Here is a 20890-nt window from a genome sequence, read left to right as displayed (position 1 = left end):
TTGTGTTGCTTCTGAAACGGCGTGATTTAATTTAATTTATTTACATTTTTTACCTAAGTGACTTTACCGAAAAAACCAAAGAGTACGGATCCTTGTAGTCACGACAACTTCAAATCTAAAATTAGTGGCTCTTGTTATTATTGTTTGCCCAACCCCTGTCCATGGCCAACATGGTGTGGATTGGTGGAGAGAACCATCACTCGCCATGGATCGGAATTGACTGGAAGGGGCCAACATCCACAGCGCAGTGCGTTAACCACTGCGCCACCACTCCACTCTGTATCGTGTATAACACATCCCTGCGGAGGGAGCTGGTAGGAACGTTGGGTTGCTCGGTCAATGGCCAGGGTCAACGACGGCGTAGTGTATTCCACAAATATGCCCGACTGTGAGGGCGGGCACAAGCCGACGTGAGTAGGTTAAACGTTGAGTATTATAAGGGCATCACGGGGTGACCAGCCCCTCCCCACCCAGCCCCACCCCCCACCCTCCCCACCCAGCCCCTTCCACCCAGCCCCTCTCCACCCAGCCCCACCCCTCCCATTTTTGGATACACGACGGACGGACAGAATAATCCCCTGTGGGCTGGTGTAACCAGTATTATCATCAGTCTCATCCCTCTCTGGCCGATTGTGTGTGTTACACTTGTATTGTGTCATGTGCACCATCTCGTTGCTTGTCTCATGCCTACATCTTAAATGAAATAAAACAAACATTATAACATATGCACCGGATAGAAAATCGATTCGAACGCCTCCGATTTTACACACGTATCGACCTTTAAACGTGTTTTATTCTACGAATCGTTACATATCTATACAAACTCTCCAGGGATTAACTGCCGAGCAAATTAAAAGCAGACAAAAACGCACTGTGGTCAAAGGGGGCATATTCTGGAATGATAAAAAAACAGTCGCATCAAATAACAAAGTGAATTAGCTAATTCTCAGCCTCTGCGTTTCTAAATTACGAATACCTAACAAACGTAACAAATTCTTTGCGTCTTTCTCCCTGTCTGATGACGACCGCTTGTGTTGCGATCAAAACGTCGTAGTTTTGTTTATTTTATTTGCATTAATCTGAACCTATCTACGCGACTTTACCGAAAGACCCAAAGAATATTACTTCCTGCAGCCACGAAAGCTTTAAGTCAAGATTTAACGTAACAAATTAACTTAACAAAAAACACGCTAACAGGCATGGAACAATTGAACATTCCTCCCCCCCCACACCTTGCAAAGTTCAATGAGTTCAAATTATTCAGTCACAATTCGATTCAAGAAGCAGTTCCCTTTGGTCTTGTTTTTTACCGTTTCGTAAACGTTTTTTTTTTACTTATTCGTATTTACGCTTTCCGACTCATGGAAAAAATCGTCCAAAATTGTTTGAAAGCATGAATCTATTAGTTATATCCATTTGTTCATCCGTCTGTAATATGGGATCACTGTCATGTAAATCATCCAACATGAATGAAAATTTTATTTAAATGTTGTGATGCATCCAGGGACTTGTACCAGAAAAAAACCAGGGTACACTGATCAGAGGGCTATAATGGATAATTAAAAACTACCTTAGGACAAAGGCTGATTGCAAAACACCACAGAAGACACGTGTGCTGCATGAGCTTCCTTCTTCTGTCTCATTTATACAGTCTCAAAGCTCCGTGAGTGACAACACCGATTTGCCAATTGAATGTTTTTCCTTTGATGTGCACAACTCATTGTCCATGCGAAGAGTCAATGCTACACAATTTATGGGCATTGCAAGTTGCTACATTTACAACAGTGGAGCCAAATGAATAAAGATAGAAAAAATAAGAAATACTGGTGGTAAAAACGAGAAAATAAATACCTTCTTAAATTGAATCACGACGACAAATTCTGATCATTTATCACATCGCTGAGCGGGGGCAAAGGGGAGGGGCGCAGTGAATCATTAAGTAACTAACGGGGTCAGCAAACCACGGAACACCATGACATCGCTTATGTCATCCAACGCATCTTTTGAGACCAGCATCTTATAAACGTTTCACGCTGGATTGGAAAGCAGTAAAAAATAACACTTTCTTTTTCTTAAAAAAAATCACTAACTTTGTTTTGGAACTTACAGTAAAAACTTAAATTCAGTTAAAACTATCTGTAAATTAACGCTGGGTTGGCGACCATTCCGTTCTTTTAAAGCCCCAAAATGCGGAAGCCCAGAGCTACCACAACAATCTGACATTCGTATAGTATTTTATATTTTACCAAGTCAGGCCCACTGAGCAATATAGCTCTTTTCAGAAGTGACCTGGCTACAAATGATCGCTCAACGAAGTGGAAATTTATATCAGCCAAATACTCTACAATGCATGTTGTTTCCAAATGTGGAGGAAAAAAACGGAAGAGCCAAAGAACCATGGGGAGAACATGCAAACTCCTAATATGCAGCAGGCGTCGGGATCGAACCCACGACCTCCTGCATACCAGGCAAGGTAGTTAACATCTCGCCACCGCAGCACCCCACTCATCATGGCTGACCCCGGAGTAAGCTTTCGTGATCTCGTCCCAACGTAACGTGGCATATCTCCGAAGAAGGAGAAATCCAAAACGGTCAGGCGTCAATGTCCCGCACCTCCCCAAAACCCTTCGCTTTTTCTCGTCAAACGGCGGCATCAGCCGACTCTTCCTTGTCCTCCTCATCCACGGGGTACATGTGCCATGTAACACGCTCTTCGTAAAACTTGATCACCACCTGAAGAAAAAAATCAGCGATGATTAGTCTGTTGCTTGGGGTTTTGTCATATATCTTGAAATGTTTAGACTGGGTGATTCTGTGGTTAAGTGTCGGTTTATAGGGGTGCAATAATTTGCCCTCTGTTATTCTGGTTTACTGAGAACCTGAATTTGAAGCCGAAAAGTAACCTGGGTGTCTCTCTGTATGTCTTTTCTAACTTTGCTGCACTCCATCGCTCTCCCTCGCCATGTGTTCGTGGTTAATGTTGTTTATGATTTAATTTAAAATTCAGCTTCCATATTCTTTTTACTGTTTCTGAGCCAAATACAAATGCAAAATATATATATCCGGTATTCAGCCAAATAGGGAAGCGAGGGGACCAATCCGTGCAACCCTAACCCATTTCACAATCAGGTTTTGGAGTCAATCTAATTTCAGATCAACTCAAGCCATCATCATCAGTCTCCATTCATCAGTCAATACAACAATTACCACTTTGTGAGGGCTCTACAGTAATACCAGTTTCCTCCAGATAAAAACTATGAACTAAATTTTTTTTTTTTACCAGGTAAGGCCCACTGAGCTATATAGTTTAAATTCAGACGCAAACTGGTCACAAATGGTAGCCCAAATTAAGTGGTTTACCACGTGGAAATTAATACCAGCCAAATACTCTGGGTGGAGATTGACAAGCGTCTGGGTCGGGATCGAAGTGACGACCTCCTGTATACCAGGCGAGGTAGTTAACATCTCTCCACTGCGGCACCCAGATGGACTGGTAAAGGCTTCATATTGTACTACGAATAATAATATAAAAAATAAGCTTTCATTCAGGAACACTGATCGTGGCTCATGATGAATAAATAAACGTGTGCTCAAATAGACATTACACTGTTCCCCCTCGACGAAGCCTGGCCCCTGCTATGCAAATTTACAAATACCACGAGTGACTGCCCATGGAAAGGACAACGCCACATGCCTGGATACAGGCGTCCGTCAGCAAGTGTATTCTGTACACATGCGTCTGTCCGCACGTGTATTCTGTACACACTCATCCGTCCGCACGTGTATTCTCACCTGAGGACATTTCACGTTAGCTTCTTTTGCCGGCACCAAATCAGTCTCTTCCAAACCCTTCCTGTAAACAGGAACAAAAAAGCAACAAGTGTAAAGAAATGCCACTAAAACTTTTTTGCTAGATTTTGATTTACTTGTTTGATACTTCCATGCCGCTGTTTAAACAATAATTACGTGCTTTCCCTATGTATGCAGGGAATAGTCACAGATGACAGATGCCAATTTAAGATGATTTTAAACCTAATAATTCAAATGTATAATGCGCATTCCATCTTTGGTTCTTTCGGTACCAAAGAGTATTAATTCCTGCAGTCACGAAAGCTTCAAATCAAGATTGAACCACATCTACAGGGAGGATTTCCACACAACTCAGACATTACTTCAACCGAGAAGATGGATGCAAAATTGAGCAATCTTTGGAAGGACGTTGAACAACCAGGTGTAGTGTTAACTGTTGTGTTGGCCGACTCTCTGAGTTGCATTACATTTCTAAGTTTGCTAAGTTTGATATCTTTTTTCTCTCTATCACCTTGTTCCCTCTGTACATTTCATTAGCTGACGTTTACTAGCCTTACGTTTGCTAGCCTTACATTTACTTACAAATTCCATCCCTAGCCCCGCCCACTTACCCTTGGGTTGTACCCACCACAAACATATATAACCTCTGGTTTCAGTAGCTCTCTCGCTACATTTCCTCCTGCCTCAGCAGTCCGCCTGCTGTATTGTTTCACCTGAAGACGATGGCTTGTGTTGCCATCGAAACGTCGTGATCTATTAGCTATTTTTCTATCTACGTGACTTTACCGAAAGAACCAAAGATTACAAAGTCGTCTCTCTCACCACTTCATCAGAAACATGAGTTCTCCGCTGCAGTCCGTGGCTCCCACTATCCGCTCTGCCTCCAGTCCTCCCGCAAAGCCTCGGATCCTCTCATCCGCCTTAGAAACACACGCAGCCACGTGCGTGCGAAGACAAGAAAAAGGAACGAGACTCGCAATTATTATGATCGTGATAATATTTTTGCACGTTTCGTATTCGTGACATTCTCAAGGCGCAAGGCGATCACGAAGGCGCTATCTTCACAGACGAGGATAGTCTGCCAGTAGGTGGCCATGTTGCGATGTATTATGTAGGACTTCTTTCGCGCCGTACATAGCCAACCATGATAATCGTACGTACTCTGTGGCTTTACCCTAACAAGTTGGGAGAACACGGAGTAATAGTCCTCCCCTACTGCGAAACTACTGCAGACTATGGCTGTGAAACACCTTCGTGACAGCCCTGAGCATATAAGAACGCGAACACCAAACGTGCTAATAATTATGTGATGACAAGGAATCTGTTATTTTTTTTTAATCTGGCAAATTTTTACTGTGATGCCTTGCATGCGTGGCGTACTCTTTTCTGAACGACATCACGGGATATTTAACGCCCACTGAGAAATAGACGGAGCGTAGTATTTATGGCTAATCCCGCACCTCCGATTGGCAAGGTTGGCTATACATACGATGCGAAACAAGTTCAACATACGAACATGATCATCACCGGCCCTCACCTTGTCATCCTTCTTCTTCTTGGCTCGTCCGTCCTCCGAGCCGTTGAAGGCCACCGCCGGCTTGCGTTTGTACGCCTCCACCCGCTCCTCGCTGCCTCCTGCTACTCCTCCTCCTCCAAAGCCACCACCATCTCTCGGCTTGAGCTTCAGCGAATCCAGGTAGTGGTTGATGAGCTCCGGGCAGTCCAGGTGGTCCTCGGGTTCCCACGTATTATCGCCACTGCTTGCATTTAGCAAGGCACACATTACACTTAATACAGCTCAGTCCTAAAGCGGACTTAACGATCCATTCGTTCATTCATTCAGTTATTCAAATCGATCCTTTACTCCCTATTATGTTGGGAAAAAAATTACCACCCGCGCCATAATATTCCAATTGTGATATGGGTGGCATGTTTTCATGAGACGGTGCCATTTCCATTTGGAACTCCAGCGATGAGGAGTGCACTACGCAACGTCAGAGAAAAACGCCAGGATGACTTATAAAATGTCTATCTCTACATCTCCCTTTGTCTCTATCTCTCAATATCTCTTCATTTCACTATGTCTTCCTGCGTCTCCCCGTTTGTCTCTTCCATCGCATTCCATCCTTGTCCGTCTCTCTCCCCGTCTCCATCTCCCTCTGTTTCGTTATTTCCCCTTGTCCCACTGTCTCATGTTGTTTCCATGCCCTGTTACTCCCTCTGCCATCCTATAATTTTCTAGTCTCCTTCTTTCACCCTCTCCCACCTCTGTGTCACTCACTATGTCTGTCTCACTCCAACTCTTAGTCTCCATCACTATATGCTCAGGGTAGGTGGTGTTGTTGATGTTGCTGCTATCATAGCATTCCTCTCCTGATATCATGCCCTCTTCCCTTCCCACCCTCCACCATGGTAGTCAGGTGACTACAACAGACCACATTGCTCAAAATCTAACATTATTCAATTTCCATTTGAAAACGAAATTTAAAAAATACAGCATTCGACTGAATTTCGTAAATGAATGTGCTCCACAAATTCAAACCCAGGGTATGAGCAGTGCAGGTTCAAGTTTGTTGAAGTTTAGTCATATAAACTAGGTCAGAGACTCAAGGGACAAAGATAGTCTCATTTGCATGAGTGACCTGTAAGTGCTCGGTCACTCTCACACCTCCGATTAGCACGGATGGCTACATACGGTGCGAAAGAAGTTCGTGGGAGGGGAGGTATCAATATTAAATGATGACGACGCTGTTATTATGCCCACTACAACACAACCTAGTCACACAATAAAAAACTACGATGGTATGCTTACTGTGAGAAGCCCTTCCACTTGAGCAGGTATTCAACTTTGCCCTTGACCACTCGCCGGTCAAGCACCTTCTCCACCACGTACTCCTCCACCAGACCCCCTGCGCCCCCTCCACCTCCCGCGGCTCCCTCCCCGTAGAACTTCACGTTCTGCTTGCTCTTCCCCATCTTCTCACCGGGACACAGCAGCAGAGAACAAGGAGGGGGAAAATCATGCAAATGAAAGGGATTCTATTTCGATTTAAAGCTTTCGTGACTGCAGGGATTCATCTTCTTGGTTCTTTCGGTAAAGTCACGTAGAATGGAAATAATAAAATAATAAAAATAAAACCTAATAAAATAATTCTCACGACGTTTCGGCCACAACGCAAGCAGCCGTCCTCAGGTGGAGAACAGGTCTGTCGAGAAGACACCGTTGTGGCCGAAACGTCATGAGACTTATTTTATTATGTTTTATTTTTATTATTTTATTATTTCCATTCTACGTGACTTTACCGAAAGAACCAAGAAGATGAAAGGGATTCTGTAATGCTCTCCAACACGTGTTTCTCCTTATAAAGTATGTGTATGTGTACAGAGCCGTTTTGTCTCTCCACTGCTGGATGAGGACCTCCCCACACCTTGCAGGCTACGAGGGATATCTGACCACCACTGTCCGAACTAAGGTAGGGAGCACACATGTATGGCGAGATGTTATCTCCCTCGGCTGGTATGCAGGAGGTCGTGGGTTCAATGCCAACCCTGATGCCTGCATATTTGGAGTTTGTATGTTTCTCTCTTTCTCCCAGTGGTTGCGTGGATTTTTCTCCAGGTTGTCTGGTTTTTCCCTCCACATTTAGAATCAACATGAGTTAAAAGTTTTGATTTAAAGCTTTCGTGACTGCAGGGATTCATCTTCTTGGTTCTTTTGGTAAAGTCACGTATTGTGTTTTATTTTTATTATTTTATTATTTCCATTCTACGTGACTTTACCGAAAGAACCAAGAAGATGAGTTCAAAGTATTTAGCTGCTCTAAATGTCCATATAAGTCACTTCGTTGAGCTATCATTTCTGGTCAGGTTGCTTCTGAAAAAAATAGTTTATAGTTTGATATAGCATAGGGGTACAAAACAATGGAATTTTAAGAGTAAATCGTTTAGTTCTGTACTGCCCTCTACTTTCCTATGACCTGTTTGTGTGCATTGTGGTCGCCCATCCAAGCACTATCCAGGCTCAATCCTGCTCAGGATCGGAGATCTGACAAGACCACGTGTATTCCAAGTGATTTGGTCAGGGACAGAAGGATAAATAAAGCCCACTGTCCAAAAAAGCCTCACCTGACTCTCAAGACTGTTAAGGTGGGTCCTGCCACTTAGCGACATTTAGCCAAGGAGTGTTGAAACCAGAGCATCCACACATATGAGTGGCTAACACCCAAAACCCCACGCAGATGTATTTAAGAATAACATCTGCTCTATTGCCATCTCCTGACCAGCAACTTTAGAGCTTTGAAAAAATGAAAGTAGTCTCACTGCTCGGGTGACGGCGTACCCGGGGGAAGGAAGAAAACAATTAAAAACCCAAGCATATGAGTGAGTAAAACTCAAAGCTCCACGCAGATGGATTGAATAATAACATTTGCTGTATTGCCATCTCGCGGCCAGCAACTTCAGAGCTTCAAAAATAAAACAAGTAGCCTCACTGTTTGGGAGATGGCATACCCGGGGGAAAGGAAAAAAACCCAAGCATACGAGTGGGTAAAATTCAAAACTCCACGCAGATGGATTCAAGGATAACATTTGCTCTATTGCCATCTCGTGGCCAGAAACTTTAAAGCTTTGAAAAATAACTAAACAAGTACAGGGAGGGAAAAAAGTATTTGATCCCCTGCTGATTTTGTACATTTGCCCACTGACAAAGAAATTATCAGTCTATAATATTAATGGTAGGTTTATATGAACAGTGAGACAGAATAACAACAAAATCCAGAAAAATGCATGTGAAAAATGTTATAAATTGATTTGCAATTTAATGAGGGAAATAAGTATTTGACCCCTCTGCAAAACATGACTTAGTACTTGGTGGCAAAACCCTTGTTGGAATCACAGAGGTCAGACGTTTCTTGTAGTTGGCCACCAGGTTTGCACACATCTCAGGAGGGATTTTGTCCCACTCCTCTTTGCAGATCTTCTCCAAGTCATTAAGGTTTCGAGGCTGACGTTTGGCAACTCGAACCTTCAGCTCCCTCCACAGATTTTCTATGGGATTAAGGTCTGGAGACTGGCAAGGCCACTCCAGGACCTTAATGTGCTTCTTCTTGAGCCACTCCTTTATTGCCTTGGCCGTGTGTTTTGGGTCATTGTCATGCTGGAATACCCATCCACGACCCATTTTCAATTGCCTGGCTGAGGGAAGGAGGTTCTCACCCAAGATTTGACGGTACATGGCCCCGTCCATCGTCCCTTTGATGCGGTGAAGTTGTCCTGTCCCCTTAGCAGAAAAACACCCCCAAAGCATAATGTTTCCACCTCCATGTTTGACGGAGGGGATGGTGTTCTTGGGGTCATAGGCAGCATTCCTCCTCCTCCAAACACGGCGAGTTGAGTTGATGCCAAAGAGCTCAATTTTAGTCTCATCTGACCACAACACTTTCACCCAGTTGTCCTCTGAATCATTAAGATGTTCATTGGCAAACTTCAGACGGGCATGTATATGTGCTTTCTTCAGCAGGGGGACCTTGCGGGCGCTGCAGGATTTCAGTCCTTCACGGCGTAGTGTCTTACCAACTGTTTTCTTAGTGACTATGGTCCCAGCTGCCTTGAGATCATTGACAATATCCTCCCGTGTAGTTCTGGGATGATTCCTCACCGTTCTCATGATCATTCCAACTCCACGAGGTGAGATCCAGGCCGAGAGAGATTGGCAGTTCTTTTGTGTTTCTTCTATTTGCGACCTTCTGACCAAGCTGCTTGGCGATGGTCTTGTAGCCCATTCCAGCCTTGTGTAGGTCTACAATCTTGTCCCTGACATCCCTGGAGAGCTCTTTGGTCTTGGCCATGGTGGAGAGTTTGGAATCTGATTGATTGATTGCTTCTGTGAACAGGTGTCTTTTATACAGGTAACAAGCTGAGATTAGGAGCACTCGCTTTAAGAGTGTGCTCCTAATCAGCTCATTACCTGTAAAAAAAAACACCTGGGAGCCAGAAATCTTTCTGATTGAGAGGGGGTCAAATACTTATTTCTCTCATTAAAATGCAAATCAATTTATAACATTTTTGACATGCGTTTTTCTGGATTTTGTTGTTGTTATTCTGTCTCTCACTGTTCAAATAAACCTACCATTAATATTATAGACTGATAATTTCTTTGTCAGTGGGCAAACATACAAAATTAGCAGGGGATCAAATACTTTTTCCCTCACTGTTTATGTGCTTTCTTGAGCAGGGGGACCTTACAGGCGCTGCAGGATTTCAGTCCTTCAGGGCGTAGTGTGTTACCAACTGTTTTCTTGGTGACTATGGTCCCAGCTGCCTTGAAATCATTGACAAGATCCTCCCGTGTAGTTCTGGGCTGATTCCTCACCGTTGTTATGATCATTTCAACTCCACGAGGTGAGATCTTGCATGGAGCCCCAGGCCGAGGGAGATTGGCAGTTCTTTTGTGTTTCTTCCATTTGCGAATAATCGCACCAACTGTTGTCACCTTCTCACCAAGCTGCTTGGCGATGGTTTTGTAGCCCATTCCATCCTTGTGTAGGTCTACAATCTTGTCCCTGACATCCTTGGAGAGCTCTTTAGTCTTGGCCATGGTGGAGAGTTTGGAATCTGATTGATTGATTGCTTCTGTGAACAGGTGTCTTTTATACAGATAACAAGCTGAAATTAGGAGCACTCCCTTTAAGAGTGTGCTCCTAATCTCAGCTAGTTACCTGTATAAAAGACACCTGGGAGCTAGAAATCTTTCTGATTGAGAGGGGGTCAAATACTTATTTCCCTCATTAAAATGCAAATCAATTTATAACATTTTTGACATGCGTTTTTCTGGATTTTTTGTTGTTGTTATTCTGTCTCTCACTGTTAAAGTAAACCTACCATTAAAATTATAGACTGATCATTTCTTTGTCAGTGGGCAAACGCACAAAATCAGCAGGGGATCAAATACTTTTTTCCCTCACTGTAGTCTCACTGTTTGGGAGACGGCACGCTGCGATTGACTCTGCGGCTCAGTGTCGTGGCCCAGCGCCACGGAAGGAGCCCAGTCCGGATGCGTGAAGTCGAACAGAGTCGACGGCTTGCCTGCAACGAGGAACAAAACAAGAAGACAACAACAACAACAACAAGCAACATCGTGAGACATCGCGCGTGCGGAATCGTTCTGGGATGCTCTCCCAGCATCCATTTGCAACTCGAAATGATGATGGTCCATAATATAGGTTTTTTTTGGGGTTAGAGCGTGTACTTATAAATGTGTCGTTAAACCTGCCACCACCGGAGACACAACCAATTAGTAAGGTTTGTCAAGTCAACAGAACATGTCAATTCGTTACTAGTACAGCACACCGGTGTGCTGGAGAGGAAAGCCACAAGATTTATAATCGGAGTACGACGTTTCGCCAGCAATTACAACTAGCATCATCAGGCGGACAGCCAGATGATGCTCCCGAAAGCCTGCGTGTTAAACTGATGATGGTGATAATGAAAATAAAAATACTTTAACTCTCCCAGTGCCTCCTCGTGCCTCAATTTCCCTCAGCCACCTCAGACTCCTTGCAACTGCTACCCCACCAACTTTCCTCGCTCTACCCACTACTTTATGTACGGTGTGTTGAACTTCTTTCGCACCGTACACAGCCAACCGTGGCTAATCGGATGTGTGGCGTGGAGGGAAGGACAACCCAAAAAGCAGTCCTAAACAAACATAGTTTTCAATACTCTTTGCGTCTTTCGGTAAAGTCACGTAGATGGAAAAACAATAAAATAGTAAAAAATCACGACGTTTCGATCGCAACACAAGCAATCGGCTTCAGGTGAAAAGAATGCAGCCGGCGGATTGCACAGCAAAATACAGCAAGCGCACTGCTGTATTTGTATTATTTTTCTACCTACGTGACTTCACCGAAAGAGCCAAAGAGTATGCATTGCTGCACTCACGAAAGCTTCAAAGTCATCGTTTTCAATCCAGACGATTTAAAAGTGCCACAGCTTCAGCGCCTTCCTACCACAACCATGGCAACGTACAGCTCTTAAGCGATGACATTGACACACGAATACCTCCTCCCTACGCCTTGAGGTCTATCTCGTTGTTTTGACCATACTTCACCACACTAGCCGTGGACAAACCCACGACGTTTCGTCTTCTCTCCCCGTGCCTTGTGCACGGATCTCACACCAGGGGTTCGTAATGGCGCAGTGCGCTAACCGCTGCGCCACCAATCCTCACCTCACCCCCCTACCACACACACTAATAGTAAATTGCATTAATGACACGCTACGTGACTGATTTGTTTAGTTTTTTTGGTTTGTTTCGCTCGACAGCATCGCCCAATTTGCCTTGCAACACAACTCCCGGGTTCGTTTGTGCAATGCCCAGTTCCGTACAGCACACACACGAGACACACGCCGAGTTTATCACGCGCGTGCAGCTTAAACTTAGGTCGTTGACATCTCGACGTAAACTATAACAAAGTGCGACTTTGTTTATAGTTTTAACGAAGACACGCGGAACTTACCCGCGCGAGGCCTCCGATATTCGTGCGGACTGTACAGAGGGCGATTGGCCGCCTACGCGCGATTCCACGGTATCGATTCCACGGAATCGATTCCGAACACGAATCGATTCCTTAAATATAAACACGTTTCTTGTAGTTTTTTTTAATCTCAACGCGTTCGTTCCTCCGCGATCGTATCGTCAACCTCTCAACGCGAGCCACACGATAAGCGTGAATGTTAAATGGGCATATTTTAAAATATATATATAAAAACACACGATTCGATCCGTGGATCGAGTACGGTGGTTTCGTCGTGGATCGATCCATCCCTATACAGTGTAGCAATGATCTCGCCGATGGGACCGTGTCCAGAGATCTTCCCGAGCTCCTCACGCGACTTTAAGAATCAAATTCTTAGGTTTTTTCGGTAAAGTCACGTAGTTAAAAATAAAATAAAATTAAGATCTTTATTTTATTTTTATTAATTTTGATGTTTTACCTACGTGACTTTACCGAAAAAAACCTAAGAATATGAATCCTTGCAGTCACGAAAGCTTCAAATCTAGAATTTAAGAATCAATTTAAACTCTCACGTCCATCAAACATCGCCTATTATACACACACACACAGCCTTCGCAGACTGTGGGGGGCATGTGCTGTTGTTAGAGAGTAGAAGCCACCTTATGAAGGCTGCGCACTGTGGCACACGAGGGGGTGGGTGGACAACAACCACGCACGGCCGCCTTTGTCTCCCCGGTACTCGATTAGATGCTGAGTGGACCTAGGGGAGGGCCATGACCGTCACTGGTGTTGGCCGTGAGCGGGAAGTCGGGTTCGCAGCGCGCTGACCGCGACGCCACCCGGCACAGCCCGGCACACAAAGACCGCGCTGAAGTTGCGGCCTACGGCGGGCCACACACACAACTTACACACCACATCACACACCACATCACACACCACATCACACACCACATCACACACCACATCACACACCACATCACACACCACATCACACAACATACACACATATCTACGCACACACGTCACACACACGTCACACAACTTCACACACCACATCACACACACTAACACACACATCACACACATCACACAACATACACACACATCTACGCACACACGTCACACACACATCACACAACTTCACACACCACATCACACACACTAACACACACATCACACACATCACACAACATACACACACATCTACGCACACACGTCACACACACATCACACAACTTCACACACCACATCACACACACTAACACACACATCACACACATCACACAACATACACACATATCTACGCACACACGTCACACACACATCACACAACTTCACACACCACATCACACACACTAACACACACATCACACACATCACACAACATACACACACATCTACGCACACACGTCACACACACATCACACAACTTCACACACCACATCACACACACTAACACACACATCACACACATCACACAACATACACACACATCTACGCACACACGTCACACACACATCACACAACTTCACACACCACATCACACACACTAACACACACATCACACGCACACATCACACACACTAACACATCACACACACTAACACACACATCACACACATCACACAACATACACACACATCTACGCACACACGTCACACACACATCACACAACTTCACACACCACATCACACACACTAACACACACATCACACACATCACACAACATACACACACATCTACGCACACACGTCACACACACATCACACAACTTCACACACCACATCACACACACTAACACACACATCACACACATCACACAACATACACACATATCTACGCACACACGTCACACACACATCACACAACTTCACACACCACATCACACACACTAACACACACATCACACACATCACACAACATACACACACATCTACGCACACACGTCACACACACATCACACAACTTCACACACCACATCACACACACTAACACACACATCACACACATCACACAACATACACACACATCTACGCACACACGTCACACACACATCACACAACTTCACACACCACATCACACACACTAACACACACATCACACACATCACACAACATACACACACATCTACGCACACACGTCACACACACATCACACAACTTCACACACCACATCACACACACTAACACACACATCACACACATCACACAACATACACACACATCTACGCACACACGTCACACACACATCACACAACTTCACACACCACATCACACACACTAACACACACATCACACACATCACACAACATACACACACATCTACGCACACACGTCACACACACATCACACAACTTCACACACCACATCACACACACTAACACACACATCACACACATCACACAACATACACACATATCTACGCACACACGTCACACACACATCACACACACTAACACACACATCACACACATCACACAACATACACACATATCTACGCACACACGTCACACACACATCACACAACTTCACACACCACATCACACACACTAACACACACATCACACACATCACACAACATACACACACATCTACGCACACACGTCACACACACATCACACAACTTCACACACCACATCACACACACTAACACACACATCACACACATCACACAACATACACACACATCTACGCACACACGTCACACACACATCACACAACTTCACACACCACATCACACACACTAACACACACATCACACACATCACACAACATACACACATATCTACGCACACACGTCACACACACATCACACAACTTCACACACCACATCACACACACTAACACACATATCACACACATCACACAACATACACACATATCTACGCACACACGTCACACACACATCACACAACTTCACACACCACATCACACACACTAACACACACATCACACACATCACACAACATACACACACATCTACGCACACACGTCACACACACATCACACAACATCACACACCACATCACACACACTAACACGCACACATCACACACACTAACACACACATACATCACACACACTAACACATACACATCACACACCATCACACACACATCACACACACATCACACAAAATACACACACACGCACACATCACACAAAATACACACACATCACACACACATCACACATCTACACACATCACACACACATCACACATCTACACACACATCACACACACATCACACATCACCACACATCACACACACACATCTACACACATCACACACAACATCTACACACACACAATCACACACACCACACATCTACGCACACACACGTCACATACACATCACACACATATCACACAACATCACACACACCATCACAACTTCACACACATCTACACACATACCATCACACATCACAACATCTACACACACATCATCACACACCACATCACACACACCATCACACACACATATCACATACAACATCTACAGTTCTACACACATCACACACACCATCGCAACTTCACACACATCTACACACATCACACAACATCTACACACACATCATCACACACATCACACACCACATCACACACACCATCACACACACACATATCACATACAACATCTACAGTTCTACACACATCACACACCATCGCAACTTCACACACATCTACACACATCACACAACATCTACACACACATCATCACACACATCACACACCACATCACACACACCATCACACACACACATATCACATACAACATCTACAGTTCTACACACATCACACACACCATCACACACATCTACACACACCACACGCACACATCATCACACGCACACATCATCACACACATCACACACCACACACACATCACATACACATCACACACGTGCTCAATCACTCGCACACTCCACCCATCACCCACCCTGCTCCGCAGTCGCCATTCTCCACGGCGCGTGTGCCAGGCTAGGTGCACAAAGCGGGCCACGCCGTACAGTACACGCACACCACCTCGCACTGATCCGCTCCGTGAGCCTACGACGTCACAAGCACTGTACGCCCGGCCGCCTTTGTCTCCTCACTGTATATCACACCGCGCTGCATTCGCGGGTGTGCGTCTTCATCGCAGCACCACTGCACGGCTCCTGTGGTGCCAGGCTAGGTGCACACGCACTGACTCACCGTGTATGAAGTGTGCGCTACACACACGTGTTGTACCAGGCTAGGTGCACACACCGTGTATGAAGTGTGCACTACACACACGTGTGGTACCAGGCTAGGTACACACACACACACCACACACACACTGACTCACCGTGTATGAAGTGTGCACTACAGACACGCGTGTGCGCCTTCACGTCGTCCTCCCTCTGGTCGTCCCTGCTACACCACACACACACACGTGTTGTGGTGCCAGGCTAGGTACACACGTGTTGTGGTGCCAGGCTAGGTACACACACACACTGACTCACCGTGTATGAAGTGTGCACTACAGACACGTGTTGTACCAGGCTAGGTACACACACACACTGACTCACCGTGTATGAAGTGTGCACTACAGACACGTGTGTGCGCCTTGACGTCGTCCTCCCCCAGGTCGTCCCTGCTACACACACGTGTTGTGGTGCCAGGCTAGGTGCACACACGTGTTGTTGTACCAGGCTAGGTGCACACACTGACTCACCGTGTATGAAGTGTGCACTGCAGACACGTGTGTGCGCCTTGACGTTGTCCTCCCCCAGGTCGTCCCTGCTACACCACACACACACGTGTTGTGGTACCAGGCTAGGTGCACACAAACACACTGACTCACCGTGTATGAAGTGTGCACTACAGACACGCGTGTGCGCCTTGACGTCGTCCTCCCCCAGGTCGTCCCTGCGGATGCGGCTGAGCCACAGCGCCACCACACACCTCCTGTGGTGCCAGGCTAGGTGCACACACGTGTTGTTGTACCAGGCTAGGTGCACACACGTGTTGTGGTACCAGGCTAGGTGCACACACTCACCGTGTATGAAGTGTGCGCTACAGACACGTGTGTGCGCCTTGACGTCGTCCTCCCCCAGGTCGTCCCTGCTACACACACGTGTTGTTGTACCAGGCTAGGTGCACACACTCACCGTGTATGAAGTGTGCACTACAGACACGCGTGTGCGCCTTCACGTCGTCCTCCCCCAGGTCGTCCCTGCGGATGCGGCTGAGCCACAGCGCCACCACACACCTCCTGTGGTGCCAGGCTAGGTACACACACCTCCTCTGGTGCCAGGCTAGGTGCACACACTCACCGTGTATGAAGTGTGCACTACAGACACGCGTGTGCGCCTTGACGTCGTCCTCCCCCAGGTCGTCCCTGCGGATGCGGCTGAGCCACAGCGCCACCACACACCTCCTGTGGTGCCAGGCTAGGTACACACACCTCCTCTGGTGCCAGGCTAGGTGCACACACTCACCGTGTATGAAGTGTGCACTACAGACACGTGTGTGCGCCTTGACGTCGTCCTCCCCCAGGTCGTCCCTGCGGATGCGGCTGAGCCACAGCGCCACCACACACCTCCTGTGGTGCCAGGCTAGGTACACACACCTCCTCTGGTGCCAGGCTAGGTGCACACACACACTCACCGTGTATGAAGTGTGCACTACAGACACGTGTGTGCGCCTTGACGTCGTCCTCCCCCAGGTCGTCCCTGCGGATGCGGCTGAGCCACAGCGCCACCACACACCTCCTGTGGTGCCAGGCTAGGTACACACACCTCCTCTGGTGCCAGGCTAGGTGCACACACTCACCGTGTATGAAGTGTGCACTACAGACACGTGTGTGCGCCTTGACGTCGTCCTCCCCCAGGTCGTCCCTGCGGATGCGGCTGAGCCACAGCGCCACCACACACCTCCTGTGGTGCCAGGCTAGGTACACACACCTCCTCTGGTGCCAGGCTAGGTGCACACACACACTCACCGTGTATGAAGTGTGCACTACAGACACGTGTGTGCGCCTTGACGTCGTCCTCCCCCAGGTCGTCCCTGCGGATGCGGCTGAGCCACAGCGCCACCACACACCTCCTGTGGTGCCAGGCTAGGTACACACACCTCCTCTGGTGCCAGGCTAGGTGCACACACACACTCACCGTGTATGAAGTGTGCACTGCAGACACGCGTGTGCGCCTTGACGTCGTCCTCCCCCAGGTCGTCCCTGCGGATGCGGCTGAGCCACAGCGCCACCACACACCTCCTGTGGTGCCAGGCTAGGTGCACACACGTGTTGTTGTACCAGGCTAGGTGCACACACACACTCACCGTGTATGAAGTGTGCACTACAGACACGTGTGTGCGCCTTGACGTCGTCCTCCCCCAGGTCGTCCCTGCGGATGCGGCTGAGCCACAGCGCCACCACACACCTCCTGTGGTGCCAGGCTAGGTACACACACCTCCTCTGGTGCCAGGCTAGGTGCACACACACACTCACCGTGTATGAAGTGTGCACTGCAGACACGTGTGTGCGCCTTGACGTCGTCCTCCCCCAGGTCGTCCCTGCGGATGCGGCTGAGCCACAGAGCCACCACACACCTCTTGTGGTGCCAGGCTAGGTGCACACACGTGTTGTTGTACCAGGCTAGGTGCACACACACACTCACCGTGTATGAAGTGTGCACTGCAGACACGTGTGTGCGCCTTGACGTCGTCCTCCCCCAGGTCGTCCCTGCTACACACACGTGTTGTGGTGCCAGGCTAGGTGCACACACCTCCTCTGGTACCAGGCTAGGTGCACACACTGACTCACCGTGTATGAAGTGTACACTACAGACACGCGTGTGCGCCTTGACGTCGTCCTCCCCCAGGTCGTCCCTGCTACACACACGTGTTGTGGTGCCAGGCTAGGTGCACACACCTCCTCTGGTACCAGGCTAGGTGCACACACACACTCACCGTGTATGAAGTGTGCACTGCAGACACGTGTGTGCGCCTTGACGTCGTCCTCCCCCAGGTCGTCCCTGCGGATGCGGCTGAGCCACAGAGCGCGCCGCTGCTGCGACAGGAGGCGCGTCTTGTCGCAGTGGTGCTGGATCACGGCCGGGATGTTGAAGAAGGAGACGCTGCGGTCACGGCCCGTCCTGTTGCTGCAGCCCACCATGGCGCAGATCACCATCGTACACTACTGATAGATGATGGTGGTGGTGATGGTGGTGATGGTGGTGGAGTTGTTGGGACTTGTTTCGCGCCGTACGGTGGTGGTGGTGGTGTTGTTGGCGTGCTGGGTGCAGGCTGCTCTCTGCGCTATCGACCGCGGTGATGATGAGTGGTGGTGGTTGTGGTGGTGGTTGTGGTTGTTGTGGTGGTGGTTGTGGTGGTGGTTGCACTCTGTGGAGCTTCTCTCTCGCTCTCTCTCCACTGCTGCCCTACTTTATCTACCAGCCTCGTTTGTGTTGGTTCGGAGACTGCTCTGTGGTGGTGGTGGTTGTGGTTGTTGGTGGTGGTGGTGGTGTGTGATGATCTTTGTGTGATGGCAGTGGTGTGTGATGTAGTGTTGTGTGGTGGTGGTGTTGTGTGATGGTGGTGGTGTGTGATGTAGTGTTGTGTGATGTAGTGTTGTGTGATGTAGTGTTGTATGATGTAGTGTTGTATGATGTAGTGTTGTATGATGGTGGTGTTGTGTGGTGGTTGTGTTGTGTGATGGTGGTGGTGTGTGATGGTGGTGTTGTGTGGTGGTGGTGGTGTGTGATGTAGTGTTGTATGATGTAGTGTTGTGTGATGTAGTGTTGTGGTGGTAGTTGTGTGGTTGTGTTGTGTGATGGTGGCGGTGTATGGACTGTACTGTAGTTGCTTTCTGGCTCTTTAACAAAGTTGCAAAGACGCCGACGGTACTCGCCCGGGTTCTTGGTTCGCCTACCTCCCTTCCTCCTTCTTCTTCTTCTCTCGCCACTCGGCGAACACGAGGCAACAACAACAACAACAGCACCACCACTAACACCACCAGCACCACCACCACCACGGCCGCCTGCAACGTTCGTGCCGTAGAAGAATCAACTCCGGCTTAGCTCGCACCAAGCGACGTTACGGCTCTTGTTGTTGTTGTTGTGGGTAGTTGTTGTTGTAGTAGTTGTTGTTGCTGCACGTCGGTGTGTGTGTCGTGATGTGGGCGAAGCGATCCGCGTCGGGAGCTGTCGGAGCCGCTGCGGTTCGAGTCTCCAACCACCACCCGCTGCGGTGGGCGAGTTGGACGCAAAGATGGCGCCGGCCTTAAGTGTGTGTGTGTCACTGTGTGTGTGTGTGTGTCACTGTGTGTCACTGTGTGTGTGTGTGTGTCACTGTGTGTGTGTGTGTCACTGTGTGTGTGTGTGTGTCACTGTGTGTGTGTGTGTCACTGTGTGTGTGTGTGTCACTGTGTGTTTGTGTGTGTCACTGTGTGTGTGTGTGTCACTGTGTGTGTGTGTGTCACTGTGTGTCACTGTGTGTGTGTGTGTCACTGTGTGTGTGTCTGTGTGTCACTGTGTGTTACTGTGTGTGTGTCACTGTGTGTGTGTGTCACTGTGTGTGTGTGTGTGTCACTGTGT

General features: G+C 47.5%; 1 protein-coding gene across 8 annotated transcripts; it reads right to left on the bottom strand.

Moving 5' to 3' along the window:
- Positions 1-758: 758 nt before the first annotated feature.
- LOC133349696 (chromobox protein homolog 1-like) lies at positions 759-20584 on the bottom strand. Of its 8 annotated transcripts, none has more exons than XM_061563359.1 (7): positions 19266-20584; positions 10784-10893; positions 6623-6786; positions 5348-5567; positions 4633-4730; positions 3793-3853; positions 759-2733 (listed from the first exon to the last, which is right to left on the bottom strand). In XM_061563359.1, the coding sequence occupies exons 1-7, from the start codon at positions 19483-19485 to the stop codon at positions 2641-2643; spliced, it is 966 nt and encodes a 321-aa protein (XP_061419343.1). In that variant the 5' UTR covers positions 19486-20584; the 3' UTR covers positions 759-2640. The 8 variants fall into 8 exon arrangements, with proteins under 8 accessions (XP_061419343.1, XP_061419342.1, XP_061419345.1 ...); XM_061563358.1 differs by having other exon boundaries at positions 5348-5570; positions 19266-20579; XM_061563361.1 differs by lacking the exon at positions 19266-20584 and adding an exon at positions 18805-18895 and having other exon boundaries at positions 5348-5570; positions 10181-10893.
- Between the last annotated feature and the right edge of the window lie 306 nt (positions 20585-20890).

This window comes from Lethenteron reissneri, chromosome 31 (genome assembly GCF_015708825.2).
Source record: "Lethenteron reissneri isolate LAM-NWPU_2019-01 chromosome 31, ASM1570882v1, whole genome shotgun sequence".
Classification (NCBI taxonomy): Eukaryota; Metazoa; Chordata; class Hyperoartia; order Petromyzontiformes; family Petromyzontidae; genus Lethenteron; species Lethenteron reissneri.
Note: the sequence above shows the minus strand (reverse complement) of the source record. Positions and strands in the feature narration are given on the sequence as shown.